The sequence below is a fragment of the Bacillus rossius genome, chromosome 12, assembly GCF_032445375.1.
Source record: "Bacillus rossius redtenbacheri isolate Brsri chromosome 12, Brsri_v3, whole genome shotgun sequence".
Taxonomy (NCBI): Eukaryota; Metazoa; Arthropoda; class Insecta; order Phasmatodea; family Bacillidae; genus Bacillus; species Bacillus rossius.
This window is the reverse complement of record NC_086339.1, coordinates 2,814,749-2,841,371: the sequence shown is the minus strand read 5'-3', so window position 1 is coordinate 2,841,371 and position 26,623 is coordinate 2,814,749. Positions and strand designations below refer to the sequence as shown.

Below are 26,623 nucleotides of genomic sequence, written 5' to 3'. Positions count from 1 at the left end.
TGTACACCATTTGTAAGAATAAATATGTTTGTGCGTTTGTAGTCATATGTGTGAATGTGTGTTTGTTTTTTTTTTTTTTTTTTTTAATAAATTTGTTTTCATTGTAAAATTCAATTAAATGTGAACTGATGCATTATTTTGGTTGTATAGTTTGTGTTTGGTTTTGTGCCTGTAGCAGGAACTAGTCTCACTTGTTTTCTTGATTGAAGTCAAAGCAAGTTTCATGATCAAGTTTTTTATCACCAGGTGTTTGCGATGCGTAGCTGATAGACGGATAGGTATTGTGTAGTGACATTCAGTAGTTAGGTTTTGTGTAGTTAAGAATAAAGTAGTTTCCAATTGTTAGCCGACTAGTTGCTAGTTTGACTAGGAAGACAAGTGTTTTAGATTTGTATTAGAAGCAGTGTCACAAGTTTTTGTTAGTGAAGTTAGTGAAGTTACTATGAATGTTTTGTGGATTTAGTGTTAGAAATTCTTTCGTGTTCATGCTCACAATACAAAAAATTTGTCTTTTTGCCTAGGTATGCCTAGGATTAGATACTATTACTGTGGTAAGTTTTGGTGTTTTTGTTTGCAAAATGTTGCCCCATGTAAATATGACTTCCACATTATTATTTTTTTAGCATGTTCCTGGTTTTTAAAATCCCTTTTGGCTCCTAAATTTCACTGGTTTTATGTGTACAGAGAGCATAGGCAGAAGAAATTTGTGGACATTGCAGCGCATAGATACAACTGTAGAAGCGAAATGCTACTTTAATATTTGTAAGAGAAATGTTCTGTAGTATTTGTTAGAGATGTTTTGAAGTATCTGTTAGAAAAGCTTAAGAATAAAAATAAATGGTACATGCAAGAAAGTGGTTACCATACTCATTGCTCATTACTATTATAAATTTCAAACTTCTGACTTAGCACATGTCAGTTAATTTTCTTGTTTTACAATACAGATATCTTTTCCTTTTGAAATATTTTTTTGGAGGAGTACCACAATAAGACAATGTGTTGGTCACACATTTCTAGTACTGTATGAACTGATAGAACCAATGAGATAATCTGCATTATAAATATGTAGCTACATACTGGAAATTATGCCTACTGAAAACTTTGCTAGCTGTTCAAGCCTGCTCATCCATAATGCAAGTCTGTTGTTTTGCTGTTTTGCTGCTTTTTGAGTTCACATGTGAAATATTCTGTATTGTGTTGTAGCCACCAACAATTACAAAAAAAAAAAAAAAAAAAAAATGCTTGCATTTAGGACCAAGTGGTTACTGGGCTGCGAAGTAGTATGAATTTCATTTTGTGATACAAGGGTTATGTTTAATGTTTATGACCTAGCAAAAGCAAGTAATTAAATTTTTTCCCAAAATTCTGTTGTGACTGCAGTTTTAATTATTTTTTTTTATTTTGAGCACTATCATTTATGCTAATTTTCTTAAGAATGACAGCCAGCCATAATGTCATTAATAAACACCAGCCTTTGAAGTGTAGACTCACAGCAGCACAAAACACTCGAAGTTTCACAAAACTGACATAAAACAACAAATCTAGTTTCAAATTTTTGTATGTTTTGAAAAGCCTATTTTAAATACTATATAGAAACTGGTATCTTGAAGCTGTTTGTATGTCATGTTTTTGCTTTGGAAATAAATTGTCCTTGAGTGTCCCATAGTTTTTTTTTTCTTCACAATTTCTAGTCTGCCTGACAGTGGAATCTTCAAGATTGCAATAGGGTCAAAACCACTAAATGATAACAAGCAGCTGTTTGTAATTGATACAAGATTATAAACTCATAGCAACGAGAGAACACAATTTACAACCAATATAACCAAACATAATTTATAACCAACAGAACCAGAATTACAGTTAAATCAATACCTGCTCAGTTTTTCTTTACTCCAGAGATGAAAATAATGTGGTGACAGGAAACTTTTAAGGGTTCGAAATATGATGTCACTTAATCATGAAGATTGGAATGACCAACAATGTTTCACTACTAACAGAAGGTTAATACAGAGAACCACTCTTCCTTAAATGTGGTGATTTGACTGGGCATTAGGCATCATAATGGGCATTATTGCATGCATCATTACAGGCATTATTTAAGTATAACTGTTAATTTAAACTATATCCAATTATAGGCAGGATTATTTTTTATAGATCCCTTGTGTTTACATTAGTATATTTTAAATGGGATCTTATGTAGATATAGCATTGCCAGGTCTTATGTCTCATGTATTTGATACTATTTTCTCCCTTACTTACCATATTTTTGTAGCTAAAATTTTCGTAATCCTAAATTGCAGTAAATATTTTCAGTTCATTTTCTTAGAATTTTTTCTATCTTTGTTTTGTTGCAGTCTGTGATATAGAAGCTTGTAAACACTCAAGTTTCCAAATAGATGTTGCTAAATGCTTAAAATGTCGATCAGCATTCCATCTTATCTCTCATTTGTCTTTCGCTCTTCTATCGGCAGGCTCCCATCTTGAGTTACTGTACATTTTCTACTGTATTTGTTACAGTTGTTAAATTGAGGATAGGAAATTGACAGGAACACCCAAAGACACCATCGTCACAGGAAAAGGCTTGCTATGTGTGCTCTTATCTTCCCTAATAAGAAAAATAAATAAACTGATGGTTGGGAGCAGGAAAACGAAAGCCTAAAGTGTACTAATCTATATGCAGAAGAAAATTCAGCGTAGCCCATGGAGGTAACAGCGATTGTTTCCGGCATACATCAAACTGCAGGTAAAGTAATATATATTTATAAAGTTGGTAGAGATTTTTTTTCTATTTATTTTCTGTACATGTTAGTAAAATCAAAGGACTTATGAAAGCCTGTAAAACTATTGACTCATTAACATTTCTTTACAAAAATAGGAACAAAATTAGTATCTGAAATTTGATAAATACCATCCTTGCAACGGTAAAAATGATGATGATGTGATGGAGGGAAGGAGACCCGCTCGACTTGTGTTTCGGTTTGACTTTGCCCTCTGGCGGTCAGAGTGTTGCGCCCTGGAGGTTTTTCTGCTGGCAAGTTGTCCAGACTGGCTGCTGAGCTGGCAACAGCTGTCACTGGAGGAGACTGGCACGGCACGATGCGTGGGCGACCGAGCTCGTTTCTTGTCGCTGCATCGGTTCACAATCTGCCGGGGCTCGCACCCTCCCTGCTGCGGTTGTGCGTCTCGCAAACTGGATGCACGGATGAGAGAGAGCATCAGTCCCCGCCTTAAACCAGCTCGACGGAGCTCTCGTCGCCCCGTCGCGATTCTCGAGCTCCGAGCGGCCCGGTACCGATGAGATGCATGCGAGTCCTTCGTGGTTACAGGCGGAGCTCCGGCCATCGTCCGCTGATCGTTCTCCCGTCTTCTCTCGTCGGTTAGGAGTCTTCTCGCTGCGACATTCACGTGCCGTCTTCTCCAAGTTGTCACATGTCGACTAAAAATAATTGCATGCGTGCATATTTTTTAATATGTAATTTTGAAGGGAAAGTTAATTTATTGCTATGGAATTCATTAGGCAATGTCCACTAAATTTCATTCTCGTGTAATCTAGTATTATTATTTTTTTTAAGTATTTAATTATTATTTCGTGCAATCATTTACTCATTATTAGGTTAAGTTCCTTCCACATCAAAAAGTTGAATATATAACTCCACCGTTATCTGTGTGCCCTAGTTAGCTAGCTTTCACATGCATGCAGTCTGTGTTCTAGTCTAGTGTGCCCAGTCCGGAAAATTGTGAAATGGTGATGTTAGTCTTAGAAAATAAAGTTACTTAAGTGTGTGTTGTGCTAGTGTTGAGATGTGTGTGTTGATGCGAGGTTGGGAGGCAGTTGTTAAATTACATAACTGTAGGTCAATGAGCAGTGTCATGTTACGAGCTCAATATTTTTGGCATCAGTTCAGTAAATTTTTTTTTATCAGTTTTAGGTTATACAAACATTTTGCCTTAAGACTAGGCTAAATTCGCAATAGCATGCAAACAGCATGAAAATAGCACGTCTGCATACGCTCGGCACAAAATTCGAAGCTACGTTCACACAAAACACAGATGTTCAAAAAATTCCAGAATTTTTTTTCCCTTCTTTATTTGTCTGGAAATTTTCATTTTCAAATATTTTAATTTTGTCATCTATTATTACATGAAGTAGTTAATTACCTAAAATCAAACATTTAGTTTTGAACGACTAGAAGTAATAACTACAAAGCTTTGCCTCGCAAATAAATACCATGTTTGAATTAGTTTGACATTTATATTTGAAATCTTGCACATATGAAGAAAAAAAACGCTGGCGCTACTCTATGCTGCTGCCGTAGTGCTTAGCTATGACATATTTTAAACTGATTGGTCGCGCACAGAAATTCTGCATGCAGCACGGAGAAAAGTTAGAAGTTTGACAACTTTCTGTGCAGCATTTGCGTGCTGTGTTTCTGTGCATGTGCTATTTTCCAATGTAGCAGCTGCTATCTGTTTGTGTACATTCAACTTCCCTGCTTGTGTGCTGTTGCGAATGTAGCCCGCCCTTAGCTCAGGTTTCAGGTAATTATTGAAAAGGGCTTTATTCTTTAAAAAGAAGGCTTTATAATTGAATTTTGTATTTTCAATAGACCAGAGCACACTGCATCACCAGTGGGATACCTATTTATTGTATTTGTCCAAACAACTTAATGTAGAATATAAAATTGTAAAATTAACTTTAATACTTGCAGTAGGTAAATATTTTGGTTTTCGGAACATTTTTTGAGAAAACTTTTTGAAAGATGGCTGAAGTACTGATTACTCGGGGTCCAACTGAGTTGTATCCTGCTACAGTTATCCTCGATACGCGAGACGCAAGCTACTCATTGGAGTGATGAAATGAGTGTGGTAATGGTTGTTCGTTGCAAGTCTAAGAAGTAATGATAGTGCCTTTGACCTGTGAGATTCTCCAGAAGTGTTTTGAGGAGGTAGCGACTTCATGCCATTGGTGTAATGCAAGAAAGTGTAAATGTCACTTGGCCCCTCTCGATCAGCCGGCGCGTCTGACAGGCGGGGGTTGCACCGTGTGTTGCAGCGGCTGACCCCAATGCATGGCGTCTCGGCCGGATCGAGGAGGGGGACCACGAGACACCGGTATGAGACGGCCCGTGCTCTCCGCCCGTCCCTCTGTCCGCGCTCCCCTCCGCGACGAGACACGGGCGTGCCAGCGTTCCCTTCCTCCTGTGTTCCACCCGTGCGAAGCAAGGTACAGTCGTCACGTGTTCGGAGAATGGAGCCGATCAGGTTTGTATCCGTAACGGAGGCTGAAAACGATATCCTTTCACTGAAGTTAATATATACGTGTTGCACAAGTGCATTGCAAAGTGTGTACATTTTTTTACTGTAAATATATATGTATGTATATGTAAATAAGAGATGATAAATTATATTGTTGTGTTGTTGAGCCCTCGAGATTATTGTAAAACTAAGAGTCTTACTATTGTACGTTGTTTCAATAGTTTTGGTGTAGATGTTACTGGTTATGCATTTGCACTAATGTGATTGGCACTGGTGACTCATGTGGATGTTATTTTCGGTCTTATTTACACATTAAGTTATTTGTGCTGAATCACTGTAATTGAAATGTTTTGTTTTTCTATATTTTTTTTTTCCAAGTATGGATTTTTACATTGTGTGGCTTGGATATAATCTAGGAAAACAATGTATAACATGTAGAAGTTTTACAGAATTTTTTTTTTTTTAATGATAGCATTGTTTGTGATTATGTTATTAGTTTTAAAACATAAGTAAGTGGAATGTTACTCTTCGGAGGATTTCAAATGGTAAAATTATTATTCATCACATTGATGTGAAGGAATTTCATGTATTGTATAAATAACTGTAAATTGTTGTTTCTAAAGGATTTTAAACTTTCTTCAAAAGGTACATATATATTTATTTTTAGTAAGGTGAAAATGGAAAGATGACTGTGTTCAACTTATTATTCACATAGTTAAAACACCAAAAGTGCCACAACTCATTCCTTTTATTTCTCTTCCCTGTGTGCAACTCTGTGAGTAATGTAAGATGTAATAATTTGTCAGTGGCATTAAAGTACTGTTTCTTGTGTTAGGGAAACTGTGGTTAGTTAGCTTGGTTGCTTTTTTTTTTCCTGTAACTGCACAGTGTTTTATGTGCATGAGTGAAGCGTGTGTCTCATGTAAAACTTGGCAGCTGCTGTTTGATTATAGCTCATTGTTCGATTAGAAATTTTGTTATGCCCAGAAACAGTTCTAAATTGATTTCATAAATTGTATTATTTTGTTTGATTTAACATTGTTGTAATTTAGTTTGTATGCAGTCTGCTGCTTTAGCGATACGCAGTGATAATTGTGACGGTGGACTGTTGTGTAGTGACGGCTGCTACAGGTGGATGCTGGGTAGTGATTCCCGCCAATATGGATGGCTCAGTAAGAATATAAGGAAAATTTTCTTGTGCCGGTGATAGAGGGGAAGAATTTTGTGCTCCAAAGCCATCCTTAGCCAAGTTTCTTTAGTACATAGTCTACAGTCGCTTGCTGCAGTTCATGCATTGTACTTTAATTTATTAATTTATTTTTTACAAAATAGCTGGCATCAGGCTTCTGAAAACTGACGTAGAATTAATGATTAGCGGCATAACATTTTCTTTTGCAGAAAAAAAAGTGATAGTGCATTAGACTGCAATAAGGCATGCCCGCGCTAGCGATTGTTCTCTTGTGATTGGCGGCCGTCTGCAAGAGAAGCCATTGCCCTGTTTGGCCTGGGCATTGTCTGTGTTTCGTGGTTGGCTGGGTCTATTTCGGGCACATGTCTAGTGTCGGCGCACCAAACACAGCCTGTATGGCCCGGGGCAAATAGGGTAACGGCTTCTCTTGCAGATGGCCACCTATTAGATGACAATCTCTAGCACAGGTATACCTTACTGTAGTCTAACGAGCTATCAGGTTATTTTCGCAAAAAAATACATGCCCCTAGTCATCAACCCTAGAGTGGTGCTCTCCAGACATGCTGTGTGACCACGGTTGTCTCGTGGATTTTCACAATCTCCGTGTTTGTCCACGTTTGTGCCCATGAGGCCGGATGTACTCTCATTTCTCGTACGTGCAACATACACGCACAACAGTCGTGTACCTAATAGTTTTTTTTTATGTTGATGTATTGTGTGTTACTGTCATTTAAAAGGAAATGTTAGGTGTGCTCTATAGGCTTCAAAGACAAAGTAACCCCTTGGTTAGGCAGTGTCTCACGCAAAAAATGCCAATAGTTTTTTTTTTTTTGTAGAGGCCCGGATAAAATCAACATACTATTAACACTTGATAGTTATAGCAATAAGCACTTTAACAACACAAAACTAGTGTGGTGGCCTGGATAAAGATTTTCAAATGATGACAGTAGAATGTTCAGGGCTTCTTATTGGCAGAAAAAATATCACAGTTTTAGTAATGACATAGTATGTATTGAGCAAGAGTTGAACCCTACTGCGAACTCTACTTAATAAAGTATATCGTAAGGGGTGAAAACGGTAGAGAGTGAGAAAGAAAGAAGACAGTTTTCCAAAAACTTCTAGTCTTATAAGAATTTAAGGACAGTATTTAAAGGATCAAAATGTAACATTATAGCCATTTTATCAGTTCTGTGCATCTTACTGTTTCTTGAAACAATTCTGCCATTTGGAACACGCCAAATCTCTGAATGAAATATGAAATTCATAACAGGTTGCGCTATCTATGCGGGAAGTGCAGGGACTGTCTCAACAGCGCTCTCTACGCTGCTGGTTGAACAAGGAGGAACGCGAGCGCGCTGGTAGCAAATACAAAATTCAAGGCACTCACAGCTGACTGTATAGGATACCTATATCTATTTTCTGAAAGAAGCATGGGCGCACTCTCTCATCTTATTCTTTCATTCGTCTATTTATCTGTTTTTTTCTTTTTTTGTGGGGGACGAATCATTGCACAAAGAGAACGAAAACGAGCCCAGCAACGTATATAGCATAGTGCTCATAATGAGAGCTATTTGGCCAAGTGCCTATTCTCTGTCCTTTTCACAACAATGTTTCATGAACAGTTGCATTCAAATTCGGTCTTGAAATTTTACTCTTATCACACCCAAAGAAATTATACTTAAAAAAAAGTTTTATATTTTTTCTTTTGTGTGAAAAAAAAATATATTTTTTGACTATACACCACTCTTTCATGATATATTAGCATTTAACCACTCGGATCCCAGAAATAATTACAAGTACCATTCATTATGTAGTATAACAAATTACATGCTTCATTTTTAGGCATTTTCGAAACTTTATTTCCATGCTTGTGGTTACAATACTTCAGTAGAATGTAAATGGAATGAGTTGGACTTCCAGAGCTGTGTTGCTGCGGCCATGTTTTCACCCAGGGCTGGTGGCTGTTTGAAACTGCCAGGTAGTTGCCTCACGTGTCCAGGTGCAGTGCAGCTCGTTTACGCATATATGTTGACTGAATTTTATAATATTTTTGTATCGAGGTTTGTTTCCTTGATTGGAGAATTATTTTAAAAATCTCTCGTTGAGTTCCCACTGTTACCGTATTTACCCGAATATAATGCGTCTCTGCACATAATGTGACCCAAACATTTTGATTATGAATTTTGGGAAAAGACTTTATGGATTGGAAATCACAATTCAAGTACATGGCACTTGAAAAATATTAAAATTATCAGATGTATTCCATATTTACTAGACCCTTTCTGGTGCCGCTTTAGCAAGTCGAGTTACAAAAAAAATCCCGTACTTGTCATGCCTGTGCAGCGATCCGGCTAAAGTGGGATAAGTACAGGCAGTACCTGTAGTTCTTAAACTAAGCTGTGACTAATAGTAACATACAAGTTTGCGATCATAATGCGACGCCCCCTTTTTTTTTAGTTTCCACAGTTTTGGTAAAAGTCGTAGCATTATATTCAGATAAATAGGGTATTTTGAAAATGTCTTAATGCTAGTTTGCTAGTTTGTGATTGTGGAGGAAGCTATGTACATGATGATTTAGTCCCAACCAGGGCTCGATTTTAGCACCTGTCCGCCTGCCCGGGACAGGCAAAATCTCGTCCGGGCAGGCAATATAAAAAAGTCAACTGTCCGGTGGACAGGTGCAACTTGTGACGCCAAGGTTATTCGCACGCACTAATGCAGCAGAGGTGATTAATAACATTTATGCGACCGTGACCGCAAATAAAACGTCTTTGACAATATCTATAAATAAACAATAATGGCTGAAAGTGAGTTTGATCCAGCACCAGCAATAAACCTCTGGTATCATAATGTTCAGAGAAAACGTCGACCCTTTCAGCCTCCTTATCGAAGATGTTCAAGACAGAATCAGCCAAGTAATTCGTGCAGTGACTCAGACAGTGACTCGTCTGAAAATGATGATTAAATACGGATGTTAAGGGTGTGATAAAAATAGGTGCAAAATATAGCAAAAATCCTTTTTTCTCACTTTTTCAGCGACTTTGAAATTTTTTTTATTTGGGTGAAACAGCGGACAGGCAAATTGGATGGCGGACAGGCAAATTTTCGATTACACCTGTCCGTTGGGCAGGTTAAAATATTCCTTAAAATCTAGCCCTGGTCCCAACTATGTTGTGCGATGTGTTGTTTGTCATTGGTGCTGCCTTAATGGCAAGTTAACCGTCTTCTATTGCTGTTTCTGATATGTGTTTGTGTTTTGTGAATTTGAATACTCATGCTTTAACATAGTATTTTGCTATCTGTAAATAATATAATTTTTTTTTTTTACTTGAATTGGATATTATTTTTGTTAGCATATCTCATTGTACCAGTTTTTATTTCACAGTGTAGTTTTAAAAAGTACTTTCTCCGTCCTTATTTTGAACCTGAGAAATACGAAAGCCTGTTGCTTTGACGTACAGACCTGCACTCGACGGCTAATTGTGTTTCTCCCCTCGCACCTAGTAGACGTGAATTGAAAGTTTCGAGCTAATCAAAGACTTTTAACAGTTATTGTCAAACTAGAGTGGTTTACAATACGAGAACTGTAAAAAGGTTTTGCCAAGTTTATGTTTCTGCACAAATGATGTTCATTTTTGTACACACTGAAACTGCCTGTGTCAGTAGTCTGGGTATGTTTGGCCTCGGTGCCTGACGACGTGTGTTGTTCTTAGTTCCGCGTAGCATCTATTGTATTCGTTAGACTTGAAATCTTGTTTCCATTTTCCATGTAACGTGTCTCAAATTGTTATTAGTTTGATGGTTGTGATATTGTCTGTGGCTGTACCACTTGCCAGCTATTGGCTGTATTGCTTGTCCCGTTACATGTTTGCTGACTGAATATCATTCTTGTTTTACATTAATGTTATTGCAGTTCACTTGTGATTTTTTTTTGTATGAAGTGCATAACATGCTAAATATTTTAATTATGTTACTTATAGAAACTCAAGTTTTGCTAGTCAGAATATGTTTGCCTACTTTTGTTTTTTTTTTGTGATTAAAGAAATTGTATTCAGATGCCATACAAAATTCATTTTTATGAAATATTGCATTTTTTTTTATTACTCCCTTTACTGAATGATTAATGTTCCTCTTGAATGTATATTTGTTCTTCCGCAAGATAGTAATGCCGAACACGGCACGTTTTCAAATCCTCGCAGTTTGTTTTGTTTCAGTTCTAGTTGTAAAGATGGTTAGTGCTTGAAGACCAAAGAAGATCTGAAGAGATTGAAGACGGTGAGGTGGAAATACGTACTGTCATTAGCAGTCCGTGTACCCCAGCAATGGCCCGCCCACACGGTGCACAGAGCTTCAGGAAACTGCTTCAGATGTCCTAGTGATGTGTGTTTATAAAAGCATTTAGCAATATGCTGAGGGTGGAAGAGTAGTTGTGTTTCGTATTTCATTTTTTAACTGTATTTTTAGAAGAGCTGAAATGCGTGTTTTTAGAATTAATGTTTAGGCAGGAAATACTGTACAGATTCTTGAAAGCACTCAAAGGACTTTGATGCACCTTTATCTTCATTTCTCTGATTGGCTCTCGGCAACAGCTATTTTCACGTCCTAAGAACCACACTTGCTACAGGCATCCTTCAACGGAGCATGGAATTGTTTGATTGCCTCCGAAACTGACTCTCCGTTTTCCGCCATGCACTTCTTTACGTACAGCTCATGCAACAGTCGTACATTCATTTCATGCGGTAAATAATACCTTCGGCTTGGGTTCAGAGACCTACTGTAATGGCAATGGTAAATGGGGAAAGAGGAAATGTGTTCATGCACCTTCTCCGTTAGTTATTTCTTCTGGTGTCTTGTTTTTTGGAACATGGCATCCTCGGCCATCCGACCCGGGCTGTTTGTTCATCCTGGTCATCCTCCCATCCGAAATGACCAAGGTTTTCAGAAAAAAAACTTAACATACAACACTTTCACCTGTCACTTGAAACCTACATGTGTTAGTAGTACTTTTAAGGTTTTCAGATGAGTCTCTTGGCCATCTTATATCTGGTTTACTTTGAGTAATCAATCCACGTAGAAAATTATTTTGTTCACTGAATGTACCCATGTCCAAAACTATCAAATATATTCTTCCAGGCTGCTACTGAAATGTTAAAGACATTTTTCTTACAGCGACAATGTTTCCAATGAAAACCTTGTTTGGTACCCGCTTTTCCTCTGGAAGAAGCGTGCGGTAGACCTGACTGAATTCCTTGCTTTCTTTCTCTGGTGAAAAATTCAAACTCTGAAAAGCTGACTTGAATATTTCCTACTTATGTTATTTTCCTCCTCGTTTTGCCCCCTCTAAGACCATAGCAGGGTTCTACTGTATAAAAATACCTTCTCATAAAAAAAGTAAACATTATTTAGCAAATTTCTTCAGACACACATCGGCTACATCCCTGTCACATACAGAAATAATTACATCAGCAATGTCCATTTCTTAAAAATATATTTCTTTGCTTGTAACAAATTATACATCAACTGTCTAGGACAAAAACTATTTCACCTACAAACAATGAAAAGCAATACTTTATGTTAGCTGTCTTAAATACATGTAAAAAAAAAACTTAAAATACATATTCCTTTGTCAACATCCATATATATTTTTTTTTTAAATATTTTAAATTCATTTTCACAGGTATAACCGCCATGAGATTGCCACATTCGAGAAGTGTGTGCCAAGTAATCCTACAAGGCTCCGTCATCGCCAGCTGTTGCACAAGTCAATATCAAATTTTTAGACAGGAATGAAAATTTTCCACTGGTGGAATATTTCCCTTCAGAGTTCAGGCCTACATGCTGTTCTACGCCTGCATCTCTGCGATTCAGAAGGCACTGGCAAGCCACTGCAGTCTGACCGGGATACACAACAGTCTCAAATTTGATTAATGAATGATTAACAAGAGACAAGATTAAATGGTAATTTGCGATAAAACTGAAGTAACTCTGAAAAGCATGTCGATATACCACACACAACACCGAAATTTAAGTTAATGCATCACAAAGTACCAAACTGCGATTAAAATCATGAAACTAATCAGCATTTTCAATCACAACTTATCTCTAATGGCAAATATAAAATTCAATGAAATTAAATTATTTAGCAAAGTGTTTGTACCACATTTTATGCAAGTCAAACTGGAAAAAGTTGTCTTTCTAATCTAGCAACTTTTACTAGTTACTCATTGTTACATTATGACATCAGTAAATTTTATTTGTTTTGAAAATTTTGACATGCTTATCACAAATCATTATATGTCAAAATGGCACTGTTGTGGAGAAAATAGTACGATGAAACACATACGTGTCATATAAACATATTAATTAATATAAACACATTTCATAAAATATTAAACCAAAAAAACAAAACAGAAATCTCCTATTTAAAAATATTGGCCTGAAAATAAAACCATTAAATCTTGTCTCTAATAACGAAATATAGTCAACAGACCAGACCTACAAAATTTCACCAATCTTAGTGTGCTTTTTACTTGATTTTAATCCAAATAATATTTATCTTCATCAATATTAAAGTGGGTGCTTTATCAAGAGATTCCAGTATATCAGATCAAGATCTCACGACTAACAAACTGTGAATGAATTCTGAAGCATCACAATTGTTCGGTTTCTTAAAGATCAATGTGTTAACGTGAGCTATGGCACAATCACACTTCAAAACATACCCAAGCCAGTTTCAAAAAATTACACTACAGTAAAAGGTACAAAAAAAAATCATAGCTTACTTTAAACAAACTTAGCTTTTCAGTATAAATCAAAGTGTCTATTAAATTTCTGTGATCTTACTAGAGGACTTATTATACGTTGGACATGCCATGAACAGACTTTGCTTGATACAAAACACTTCTACCATATTTAATATTTATCCATTTTTTTCAATGATGTAAATAATTTCTTATTGTTTTTATCAATCTTCTCTAATGTGATGAAATAATATTAGCGCTCTAAAACTATGTATTTTTAATTCCGGTTGCAATCGCACACAAGTACAATAAACAGCATATATCATCGTTTAAGGCACATTGTCTATGCGATAAAAAGCTAATTTGCCATCTGCAAATATGTTGTTTTTGTGTTAGATTAACATATTTAATCTTTATAGAGTGCTCAGTAACATCATGAGTAGACGATGCTGTTTTTCCATAAAGAAACAAAAAAAAAATTAAAAATAAGTCACTTAATCTGTGTTGTTTCTTAAACAACGATCTGTAAGGTGAGTGGTGACAGTGAAATAAACAAAGAAGTGTATACATGGTAAACAGGAAAAAGGGGCCAAGCAGGTGATTGCAGTAGGCAGGCATGTACATAGTTGCACAAAGCACACAAACGCACCAAAGTGACGCACGCATGCAACACGGTCCAGTGGTGGCTGCCACAATCAAGATGCTTTGATGTTCAACGCGGGCAGTTCACAAGTGTAAGGATCCATCCATTGTCGCCAACGGCGGAGTGTTAGAACATCTACCGCGACAGCTAGTAATTGTTGATATAACATCAGTCATCAGCTTCATTAATTGCACTTTGTCACCACTCACCCCCGTTCATCACTGACCCCACTTCATCTACGCTGCAAACACTTGAGGTCAACATCAAATAGCTGAGAGTGGTTTGTTTTGATTGTAATTTCACACACACACACACGCACGCACGCACGCACCCACACACACACACGCGCGCGCGCCATAAATTACAATCGAAACAAAAAAATACAGTTCAGTACTGAGCTATCTGTGGCTGAAAAGGTTAAACATTCAAGAAATATATCTTAACGTCACCACAATTTGACGATAACTTCAACAGCTCATTTTGGAATTTTTTTGTAGTATCCTTATTTGTATAAATTTGTAGTATCCTTATTTGTATAAAATCAACTGTCACTTCATCAGGAAGAGGATTCAAATATTTTAATGTAGAATGTAGATAGTTATTATTTATGTAACTTAAGGGATCACTGTGTATAAATCAAGTTGAGAAATGTTTGCATCAGTCTGCGACCATGTCGTTGAGTAAAATCAATTGTATACAAAGTGCAGGATTTCTTAATAGCCACAAAATTGTGTAAAAAAACGTTCATAGTAAAAACCACACTTAAATATAAAAATACAAAAATATTACCAATTATAACGAACACATTTATGCATGAACTGGGAATGTGATAAAAAGTGCAGATTTTCTGGACGGAATATCTTTGGCTACCGAAGGATCACTGGTGTATCTACATTTCCATGAGAACAGCCGAATAACTACCTACTTCATGGATATTAGTTAACTGAGCGTGTTAAGCTAACTCGCTTTCGGGAAGCCTTCATTTCACAGACGAGAGGGCCACACCCGAAGTTCCCCGAACGTTGCTTAGCAGATAATTTTTTAATATGTAGCTATCCAGGGCTAGGAAACTGTTTACATGATTTCACAGCTTCTTTAATGTAGCTATCCTAACCAAATCAACTGTCCACAATGTTTTAAAGTATTTATAATGTAGCTAACCTAACCTAATTGAGCATTAGTTATCATGAGTTGCCCAAAATAAAAAAAAACCTGAAGATGTACGATCGGGCGTTTAGCTCTCTCGTCTGTGAAAAAGAAGACTTCCCGCTCGCTTTCCTACCAAGAACTCTCACAACATTGTGTGGTATCGAAATAAATACTATTTAAAATCCTGGTTCTGGCAACCATTTTAAAAAAAAAACATACACCAGCTAATGCATTATGCAAAAGCGGGTTGTTTGGAAAGTAATTTGACTTACGTAATAACAGCTCGTTTTAACTACGTGGGCACAGATGCAACAAAAAAAAAAATACAAACGGTGTGCACCACTTGCCATAAGTTTGTCGACTGCTTGGAAATGTAAATAAGAAGAGTCACTACTCAGTGAGTAGAGCCACCGAGCAGACGGCTGGACGGAGTGGAATGTTGGTACTGCTGGGCTCGCGGGACTACGGGTACAACAGCTCGATGTTGGGCGACTGCAGCTCCTCGTAGTACTTGTACAGCGAGTACACGCACAGCCAGCAGTACAGCTGCGGACAAACAGTCACCCGGTACCTGCTGTTCTCATCACGACCGGCCGACATTACTGGGTGCCGATTGCCAATCTCAATGAATCAATGATTTAACCACCTAATTACCGGTCACCACTTTAAATAGCGAACAAAAAAAATCACGCTGCAGAGTGCAGCCAAGATGTACACAACATTTTTTTGTGACCAAATGTTTCAGTCAAAGAAATACAAATGTACACTCACCAAAGAAAAATGTGGTTAAATATAAGTAGCCACAAAACACTTACACCTACATTAGTACTGACCCACACGTTAAAAATCATTGAAAAACAATAACTAGGAACACATATCCACCAGTAAATAAGAATTTGCATGTACAACAGATATGTACTACATAACCTACACTTCCCCCAAAAGTAACTATAACCTCCTAACATTACTCACTAGTCTGGCAGAAGATGTTAAGTTAAGAAAAAGTTATGTTTTAGAAAAGAATGTTTGGCTTTTATTGTGTTTTGTTTAGGAACAATTATTTATTTTATTAAAACCAAAATGGACGCTCTTAAATCCTGAACTCTTTGCTTCGGCACGTTCTGTAAGCCAAAACCATTCACTCGCATTTGAGTGTATCGGGATAATTTAGGGCACTTGAAAAAATTGAAGAAAAAGCATGCAAATTGATCACACATATTTTTGCTGACTAACAAACATGAATTGTAAAGGGTGTAACGTTGCTAAATTTAATTGATACACTCTAAAAATTAATCTAGAAATTAATCAAATTAAAACCTGCAGTCAAAGTTCTTACAGCTAAGTTAAAGTTCTGTAGTATACAGCTAGAAGCTAAATTTCTTATAACAGGAAATTTAAAAAAAATTTAGGGATGGGACGAATCCACATTTTGGTTGAATCCTCAGTGTTTGTCATCAAATCTCGAATCCCAGTCCCACACTATACTTCACCACATGTTATTAAAAAATATCACACATTTATTTAAAAAAATTACATAGGCCTATGTATTCTCTGTTAAATTAATCCTTCCTATGTTTTCAAAAAAATATGTTTGTATAACAGACGCCATTTAAAAAAAAGTTACTTTTTTTCTGCAATGTTATATTATTGAAGGTTGGAAATGATTGAGTAGTTATGAGTTATGCTAATTGACAAAATGCAGCTTAATTTATCTTATGTTTGTGCTATTTCCGTTACCTTAATAATATAGTTTAGGTATACAATTTTCAATTACTAAAACTCTTAAAAACCCACCTCGAATCCTAAGAATCCATAGGATTCCGTATATTCGACAAATCTAACATTCGAAAATCCCACCTCTAAAAAATATATATGTTCCCAGGATAGTTAATGAACTTCAAGAGGTGACAGAAAATAAATATTTTGTGCATTATACTGAAATCCCGGAGAGAGACTGAAATACTGAAAGTATGTACTAAAATCATTTTTTAAAAAAGTTTACATATCACTGCCAGTGCTATTAAGGTGAAAAAGCATAAATGTCAACTCACATTGTAAGCGGTCCATATCCAGTCCACAAAAGCTGCCATCACCATTTGTAACTGCAACATGAACAAGACTTTGTTACGCAGTGTACCAAGAAATTAATTTGGTCCCTAATCTTACGTTACAACATTCACAGTTACGATGCCACTTTGTCAACTGACTAGCCTTCACAAAATAATTATATTTGGCTCATTCACTAAAAAAAATAAATTATGTAGAACCAAGAATTTGAATTACTTTAAAAACACTGTCACTAATGTGTTTGTATAGAGTATTCACTATAGTAAATATAATGCTAAATCTGAACTTTTCTTAAAAACACAAAGTATCTTCTCTTTAAACAAAATATTTGCAAATAAAAATGAAGAAAGAAAAGGAGGGGGGACAGAGAAAAACATTGCAGGCTGATATAAATTTTTAAATTTTACCTGTCCATTTTACATTTAAAATATCTAGTATACATACAAAGACAAAATGTAAAATTTGTCATACTTATAATGTAAGAAAACTTCTAACAATTACTTTATTAAAAAACCTTAAATTGTAATTGGTTATATTTAAGAAAAAAAAACACTAAACTAAGTTTTTGCAGGTAACACTTTCTGACCTATAAATATTGACTGGTGTAGATTTTAAATACTAATTCTGTGTTATACTGTGTCTCATCCTCAGTTTGCAGAGTGCATTTTTATGGCTATTTACTCTCTCCTTCCACTGTACAATATCTTATATCTGCTATTAGCACTGTTCTTGTCTCGATGTGCTCTGTAGCCAGGTAAATGTCACAGAGCACAAAATCTTTTACACAACTTTATAATGTAGTGAGAAATCTTTGAGCTGCATCTGAACCATTGTATTTTGTAAAGTAAAATTTGGAATTAGAATTTTGGAAATACATTTTCTTGTTGTATTTCATCATGAGCACATCTGATAATATTCACTGTATATTTCTATGGAGATTTAACTGAAAACATGCCATCTTAGTTTCAACCATTTCTGTCAACAAATCTGTTTGAGCATAACACATAATTTGATGTAATGACTTGTCATTATTAGTGATCAACTGTGAGGGAAAGAAATCAGTGTTGAGCATTTATTTATTTTTTCTTTCAGAATTACAAACACTGTAATAATAGTTAGAAAAATCAACAAATATTAAAATTAAAAACAGAATTGAAACTTAATATAATTAATGACAGTATCCAAAATAATATTTTTAATATCATCAAGCCAGGTATCTGTTTCATGACGACAGAAATTTACAATTTCGCCCAAAAATTAGTGAATCATAGCAGCACCTAGCACCGAGTGTGTCTAGACGGGACGGCCATCTTAAGTTTGACTGACTTTAGTTGGATACACAAAGCTTGGAGAAAGTTTCGTCCACATCCAAACTACAGCACTGCAAAAAAAAAAATACTACATTTCCAAGTTTCAAGCACAAACAATCTAACATCTCTAACTGCAAACTAGTGAGACATTCAATATAAATAAATAGTTATCAATAAATAAATTTAATTTTTATAATTATACTTCTTTAGGTACATTATGAAAAAAATGATGTTTGAAGTTTTACGATGTGCGTTCACCATGTACAAAAATTTTCACAGGATGAAAAAAAGGCTACATAAAAAAAATATTATGTTCTTTAAACTTTACATGTAATTTAGTGAATGATAAGAATACTGGTCCATATCATTAAAAACATTTATTAACTGAGAAAATTAGTGATATAAATTGTGTTTATACTTTTAAAAGTGTATACATAAGTGAAGTTATGTTCTTGTACATACGTATAATTTTTAAAATTAATAAATTAGACGAACATTCAGCAAATTTATAGAATTTAATTTTTTTTTTAATTTGATTGAATTTATACTTAATCAACTGTATTTATAATATCACTGCAGTCCTTTTATTATTTTATTTCTATTAATTATTTGCATGCAAAATAAAAGTTGGTTTTTTATCACGCCAAGTAAGTATGTTTTCTCATGCGCGCACATGTATTTTAATCTTATTCCTGCTATTTAAAATGCGTAAGTGCCGTGTGTATTTTGCTTGCTGCTTGATAAAACGAAGACAAGCAACAAGCAGGTCCTCACGTAGATGTAGTAGCCCCCGATGAGCCACAGGCCGAAGACGAACTGGAAGAGGACGACGACGCCGAAGCAGATCATCCAGGGCAGCATCATGCCGCGGTTCATCTTGGAGACCCCGAACATGAGCAGCACCGACAGCCCGATGAGCACCAGCAGGTACACGATGAAGAAGCCCCCGACGCCCTTCATCGCTGCACACACGCGCCATCGCTCCGGTTACCACACGCCAACCACTCTTCAACCACCTCTCTTCTTTCCACAGCGGCAAACCATCTCCTTCAGTTAAATGCTCCATAACCTATTTCCTAACAGTTTTTAGTTTGACATTTTTAACATTTCCTACCTCCAACATCATAAAAAAAACCTTAAAAATAAATTCAAGCTAGACATTATATTTGAAAGTCATTGTTTGCACTACTAAAGTAATGGAACTTTTAAAGTAAAATACAGATCCTGTGAATTTAAATAATTTGTTTACGCGAGCATAATTTTTTTACTCTCTCTAACCTGCTGGAAAATGTTATAGTAATGTTCTGCTACACGCAAGTGAGTTTAAAGCCAATCTGAGGAATCTCATCACTTCTGTAGCCTTTCCTCGCATAATTACGTGCAATTTAAAACGCTAACTTAAATATTTTTGATAACATTTTTTCGAAGGTCACACAGCAAACACACTTGGGATGAAAAAGGTGACCACTTTAACACTACGAACAAAGCAAAAGCAGTAAAGACCACTCACAATGGCGGACATCCGTCTCAAAGAGCGGTGAATACAGCTGCGAGGAATCGCCACCCGCCAAGTTGTAGGAAACGAACGTGATGAGCACTATGCTGAAAGACTGAAACAGAAAAAGTATCATGTGTACCGTACCGCAGAGTTTAACATGAAAAATGTTTATCATCTACTGGGAAGATCTTTAATTTGAAAAATATGGTCAAAGTTTTTATTTTACAGACCCATTTAACATAAATTTTGTATTATACAAAAAAATTTCTCCAAAATTGGAAAATTTTCTGAGTTATAAATTTCACAAACACATTCAAATAAATTTTATAGACAATTTTTTATACAAACAGAACCAAATAAAACATATATTTTGTCTTTCTTTACCACCTAATGGTTTACTTAATATTTGAGAGTTGGGTAGGACCCATACTACCCTCTACCAACTGATAGGAACAAAAAAATTGTATTTAAACAGTACCTACCAATTTGCAGAAAGCAAATTATTGTATAATGTATATTAAACTATTTTCAGTAATGTAAATCTAAGTTATAATGAAAAAAGGAAAATTTTCTCCAATATATCTGGTTATATTAAACACTTAAATATTCTAACATCTCTTAACTGCAGGAACTGTCACTTTTATCTGTAAGAGAAAAAACACTGTAGCTTTTGTAGGATTGAATAGGGTGTGGGGCGCTACATGTCTATACCATCACATCAACAGCAGGATCAGAAACGGATCCATTCCAATTGGCTCGAATGTGGTGGGTCTATCTAACCTTATAAATAAAATGGTTACCAGGTAAACCATTAATGATGAAACGCAAAAAATTTCAATTTTCTAAGATTTATCTCATCACTGGCTAAAGTGCTGGTGATTAAACAGAAAAAAATCCATCTGCTTATGCATTTGTTTGAACTTGGTATTCCAAAAAAACCTGTATTTTTTTTATTAAAAAGAAGTTAAATCTTATAGAGCGCATATATTATTTTTAAACTAGCAAACACTTTACGCTTTGAAAATAAGACATGCAGAGTGTTTTAAGATCTTATAATTTCCATAATGTGCCAACTGCACATGCTATGGGATATTTTTGACGGTTCTATTAACAAACAAGCCGTTACCTAACTACATTTTTTTTTAAAAAAATTTTCTGTGCAGCTTGGTTCCTTCTATGAGCACTTGAGCATGTTGTTCAAAAGTCCCAACACCACTCTGCACGCCACCTCTCAGACATGTTACTGTGGCGATGCTCACCGCAGTATAAGCTGCAACATTGTAGCTGCCCGCCTTCAGATTGTTGTTCCAGATGCAGGGGGACCAACACGTGTTGAGCACAACCATCTTGAACCCACTCTACGACAAATCCAGCCTGCCGACAAAAACATGCTCACTAACGCTGTGGGCATTACACACGTTTCAGGGGAACTCGACAGGAAGCTAAAAAGTGTTTTTTTTGTACTATGCAGAAATGGTTGTCAGAATAATGTTTGACACAGTACATCATCACATATTTCTTTTAAAAAATTATCTAATATAGGATTAAGCAACAAATAACCTCAAATGGTACTCCGGTTATTTGAAAGATAGAAATTTCTTTGTTTTAATTAATAATTCAAATTCTGATTTGCATGTTGCAAGCTCTGGTGCTCTACAAGGAAGTGCCTTTCTTTTTTATTGATGATATAACTAAAGTATTACTGAGTAAACTATCGTACAGGTTGTTCCAGGGCCTCTGAAAGCCTCCAAAGTGTTGTTTTCATGGAGTATATCACAAACATGATACAGATAGAGCTGATATTTAGGGACTTTCCTACAGCTCTATCGGTACAAAGTGGCCGAAAAAAATAATGTTTGTGATATGCTCCATGAAAACAACACTTTGAAGGCTTTCAGAGGCCCTGGGACAAGCTGTATGACAGTTCTCACTCTAAATTTAATTTTTATTGATAGTAAACACATGTATGAAGGTCAACATGTAACTGCTCTCTTAACGTTATGACTGCTCATTCTCTTGTAAAAATATTAAAACTTGGTTGGAAATTGCTGTATACGCGTGGAATGACTTATGCTGTTGTTGCCCCAAGCTCTCTGTCCCGGACGGCCGGATAGAGCCGCTGGATAGAGCTGACTTCTGCTCAGCCATCAGGAAATCTTACATTCAGAATGTTTTTAAACTTTCATAGCGTATATAAGCAACATCGGACCATTTAAAACTAAAATGGTCAAAAAATATTAATTAGCCTATACATTTTTCAATAAATTGCTGACGGGAAATCTGAGATATGCCAACCAAGGTTGTGTAAGTACATTAAGGTTGCATTCAATAAAGCTTAGTTTTTTTTTTGCTTCACAGAAAATATGCTAAAACATGTTTCCTCCCCCCAGTTTTTTTTTTTTTTTTTTTTTTTTTTCAGATTCAGAAGGCTTTTAAATAACTGAAATCTGAAAAGTTTATCTCAGGATTTAGAGTTTTTTTTTTAAATTTCCACTTTTACATTGTTTTCATCGGATTAGAGCCAAACCATGGTAATCTCTGATTTTCAAATTTTTTGGGTATACATATTGATAAATGGAATTTGGAATATGACCTTAACTATAAAATCCTAAACCCAAAAACTCAGCTTATATAAGTTTATTGTCTGTCATATGAAAGTACTAATAAAGGATATTTCATATCCTTTATAACTCAACATCAAGACGTGAACAGATGCTAGTCCAGTAAATAATGGTTCAAAATAAAATTTAAAAAATAAAAAAAAAATTGTAGTTTTCGAGCTATATACATTTTTACAAAAGTTTTTAAATCACCAAACTGCACCAAATTATTAGATAACATAACCTAAATTTTTTGATATGCAATCATCAAAAACCCTACTATTAATAACAATTCAAAATAAAATCAAACATTCTAGGTATACTTTTAGGGGAAAAAATTATTTTAAAGACTTAATCAGCAAAACATTTTAATCACCTCAATTTAACTAGTCATATTGTAAAAATGTCTTTGATAACTTAGGACGTTATTAAAAAATATGGCTAATTAAAGAAAATAACTTGTTAAGTTGCACAAAACTGCTGCCGGAAACAACATTCATATTAGGTATGTATGTATTTTCGAAAAAAATATTTTTTGGTAATTATACATCTTTGCATGACAAACACAACCAGGTCCTTTCTTCGGTTTAATATTTTATTTTAAATTACAACTGGATATTCAATAAGTAACAATTACCTAAATTTATAATTCCTAAACAATAACTTAACAGTATTTTAAATGTAACCAAGCAAACCTAACCACCATCCACACTAGGTTATTTTAAAGTACAAAACCTACACCAAACATTCTCACAATATCATAGACTAGCGGCCCGTCCCAGCTTCGCACGGGTGGTCATGATTTTTTTTATATTTTTACCTTTTATTTATATGTTTTTATTGTTTCATTTTTATATTTTTTTTAACACAGTATCACATTATCTATGTATACTTACAATCTGAATTATCTTTTTTTATTAAAGTAACCTATTTAATCTTAAGGGAGACATATTACTTAGTATTTTTTTTTATTTAAATTTTTACAACATTTTACATTTTTATCTGAACCTACCTAATTAAATTTTCTAAGTTTTTTATATATTTACATCTTTTATTATTTTTTGTTGTTGTTTTAAGTGTGTGTATTTATTTAAAGAGTTTTTCTAAGTCATTGTAATTTTTACATTTCTGTATTTACATTTTTATTTTAAAGCTTTATTTAATTCTATTGGTTCTTTCTTTTATTTTACAAAACTTTTACCTTAAAGCTTCACTGTACACTATGTTGACAGTGGTATTTGTAGGTGATAACATCACATATTGATTTTCAGGAGATCCTACTCGAGAAAGGACAACATATAATTGCTCATGAGAGAAGCACTCTTTTCTTAGGTCGATGCCAGCAATAGAAAAAGTTTGTCCCTGAGATTTAAGGGCAAACGATATCTTCATAGGAAACTTAAACCTTTTAAAGGAAATAGGCAAATCTGTCGGAATCATCGGGATTCGCGGAATGTGAGCGAGCTGTCCGGCCGCGGGCCCAGTGATGATTTTTGCTACAATCGCATTGTCTCGTAATTCCTTTATCAAAAGTCTTGTACCATTACACATACTGGGAGGGCTCAAACTTCTCAATAGCATAATGGGAGTACCTCATTTTAATTTTAGTTTGTGGGGTGATTAAGGGAATTTAAAAATTTTTGTGGGTAGTACACTGTATCTTCGATGTTGCACACGGTGTCAATAGATTTGTAACATTTAAAATCACCCGGTACTTTTTCCATAATCATTCTATTTATCTCATTTACTGAACAACAAAAAAATATAAATAAAAGGAAAAAATATTTAAAAAATCATGTCCACCCGTGCAAAGCCGGGACGGGCCGCTAGTGACTTATTAAATTTGTAATATCTATTGATTGGAATAGCGGATTTGAACAATTCAAAAAGTAATCTACATGAATTGAAACAGTCTTGAAAACAATATGATTTATTTGGATAAGGATTAAAACAGAAGTATAAATAACATGGTTAATTTTGGTCGGTATTTCTATCAACTTTTAAAATGTAAAAAGTGGTATTGTGACATAACGATAATAGTTGGACATATAGTATCACAAAGTTTTTTGTAGATATTGATATGTTCTTTAATATTGTAGAACATACTTTTGTTCTATCATCAATAGTTTCTGCAGCACATGCGACGTAAGAAGTTTAATAGCATTTTGGTAAATATGTAGTGTACGGATTAGCATCAAAAATTTTTTTAAAAATCTGAAATTACTTTCATTATATGCTCTTTTACGTCCTCTTTTCATTACAGCCTGCGGAGATAAGAAATTCCAATTACTTTTGGAGATATCGCCGTTCTTATTTTGCAATACAAGACCTATGTAATCATTCAACCACCGCAATTTTATATTTTGCAGTGTGTGCGTGAATGCCTAAATAACAGAAATTTTCCATTAGGTAAGGTTAGTTACATTATAAATACTTCAAAATAAACGGAAATTAAAAATAATATCAATTAATTTTACTTGTTGTATAGTTTTAAGTATTTATAATGTAACTGACCTGACCTAACAAAACGGGACAAAGATAGATTAGGTCAGGTCAGCTAAATTATAAATACTTTGAAACTGAACGGACATTAAAAATAATAAAATTAATTTTAATGGTTGTTTAGTTTTAAAGTATTTACAATGTAGCTGACCTGACCTAACAAACCGGGACAAAGGATGAACAGTAGGAACTCTTAATTTCTTTTTACGTGATGTAGTCGTTCACCTACATCGCAAAAAAAAAAAAATCATACTTGTAAACAAGCAACAATGGTTAACGCTGCACGAGTGCACAGGATGAAAATTAAAAAATTCAATATCTCCTAAAGTATTTGGAATTTCTTATCTCCGCCGGGTTTAATGAAAAGAGGAAGTTAAAGGGCACAGAATAAAAGTATTTTCAGAATTTTTTTTTTTTTTTTTTTAACAAATATCGCCCAAATATGAAAATTAAAAAATTCGATATCTCGTATAAGGTATTTAAAATTTCTTATCTCCGCAGGCTGTAATGAAAATAGGACGTAAAAGAGCATAATAATGAAAGTTATTTCAGATTTTTAAAAATTTTTTTGACGATAATCCGTACACTAAATATTTACCAGCAATTTTTTTTACACCTTGGGTTACGTTACTTAAGTTTTAGTAAGGGTTCCTTATCTTTTCTAGCAATAAATATAGCCTATGTTACTCAAGGTGAATGTAACTTTCTAATAGTGAAAATTTTTTTGAAATTGGCACAGTAGTTTTTGAGTTTATTCATTACAAACATACACACACACACACAAATACAAATCTTTCCTCTTTATAATATTAGTGTAGATTAGTATAGCATAACCATAACTTAATCACTAGGCAAAATAGCCATATTTTTATTCATTACAACCAAATTTTATGAAATTGAAATAAATGCCTAAAATTATATTCAAGTAGACAAATTACTGAATCATTAATGCAATGATAATCGTTTAAATATGTTACATCCCTAATCTAAAAAAAAATAACGAAGAATTGTATTTTCAGAAAATATAAGAAATATATTTATGATTATTAAATTTGTCATGGAATCATTGTATTTTAGTATTAAATATATTTAAGCAAACATGTTACCCTTAAAAATCTATACACTCAACTATACTAAACCAAGAAATATGCTTTGACTTTCCTTGCTGAAAATTAACGGAAAATTAAGAACTCACATAAACAACAACTTGACAACGCCCGAATTTGTTGCCATCAAAGAGTATATAAAGCACGGAGTATGGTCAACGTCTCACGCCATAGAGCATTCATACCAAAAAGGTTTTTTTTCTTTTATAAATTAAAAAAGAACTTTAACGTACTTAAATGGCCATTTGAAAATTTTCCGCAATATCAAAATGCTGTCATGCTTTGACAAGCCACATAGAATAAAAATAATTGTAATATTTTTTTTATAAAAATTTTAAGAATCTAACAATTACTTTGAAACACATTTGTACATTTACGATGGTATTCCGAGACATTCGGGTAAGGTAGCAAATAAGCACTTCCTTGTTGGGATAAAACAACTGTAACAAAACATGCAGACCGTATTTTAGAAGTTATAAAAAACCAATCCTTTTAAGGTAACGAAAAAGCAACCGATTTAATAAACAGCGCTCTGCACGGGTTAGAAACTTGTTTCAAAGCAT

At 34.6% G+C, this 26,623-nt stretch overlaps 3 protein-coding genes across 7 annotated transcripts in view; 1 reads left to right on the top strand and 2 right to left on the bottom strand.

The window, feature by feature from the left end:
• Positions 1 to 13,671, top strand: part of LOC134537353 (blood vessel epicardial substance) — a 101,464-nt gene extending 87,793 nt beyond the window's left edge. The window contains exon 7 of the mRNA XM_063377695.1: positions 5,054 to 13,671. Coding sequence (XP_063233765.1) covers positions 5,054 to 5,118 — 65 coding nt within the window. The 3' untranslated portion in view covers positions 5,119 to 13,671. The remainder of the gene's footprint in view (positions 1 to 5,053) is intronic.
• LOC134537381 (uncharacterized) overlaps positions 1 to 26,623 on the bottom strand; it is an 843,397-nt gene that overhangs the window by 622,410 nt on the left and 194,364 nt on the right. The gene's annotated exons all lie outside the window — the stretch shown is intronic.
• On the bottom strand, positions 11,917 to 26,199 carry LOC134537354 (uncharacterized). Of its 5 annotated transcripts, none has more exons than XM_063377696.1 (6): positions 26,150 to 26,199; positions 21,112 to 21,226; positions 19,865 to 19,964; positions 19,129 to 19,316; positions 17,029 to 17,079; positions 11,917 to 15,523 (listed from the first exon to the last, which is right to left on the bottom strand). In XM_063377696.1, the coding sequence occupies exons 2-6, from the start codon at positions 21,196 to 21,198 to the stop codon at positions 15,440 to 15,442; spliced, it is 510 nt and encodes a 169-aa protein (XP_063233766.1). In that variant the 5' UTR covers positions 21,199 to 21,226; positions 26,150 to 26,199; the 3' UTR covers positions 11,917 to 15,439. The 5 variants fall into 5 exon arrangements, with proteins under 5 accessions (XP_063233766.1, XP_063233768.1, XP_063233771.1 ...); XM_063377698.1 differs by having other exon boundaries at positions 26,061 to 26,173; XM_063377701.1 differs by having other exon boundaries at positions 21,112 to 21,228; positions 26,118 to 26,167.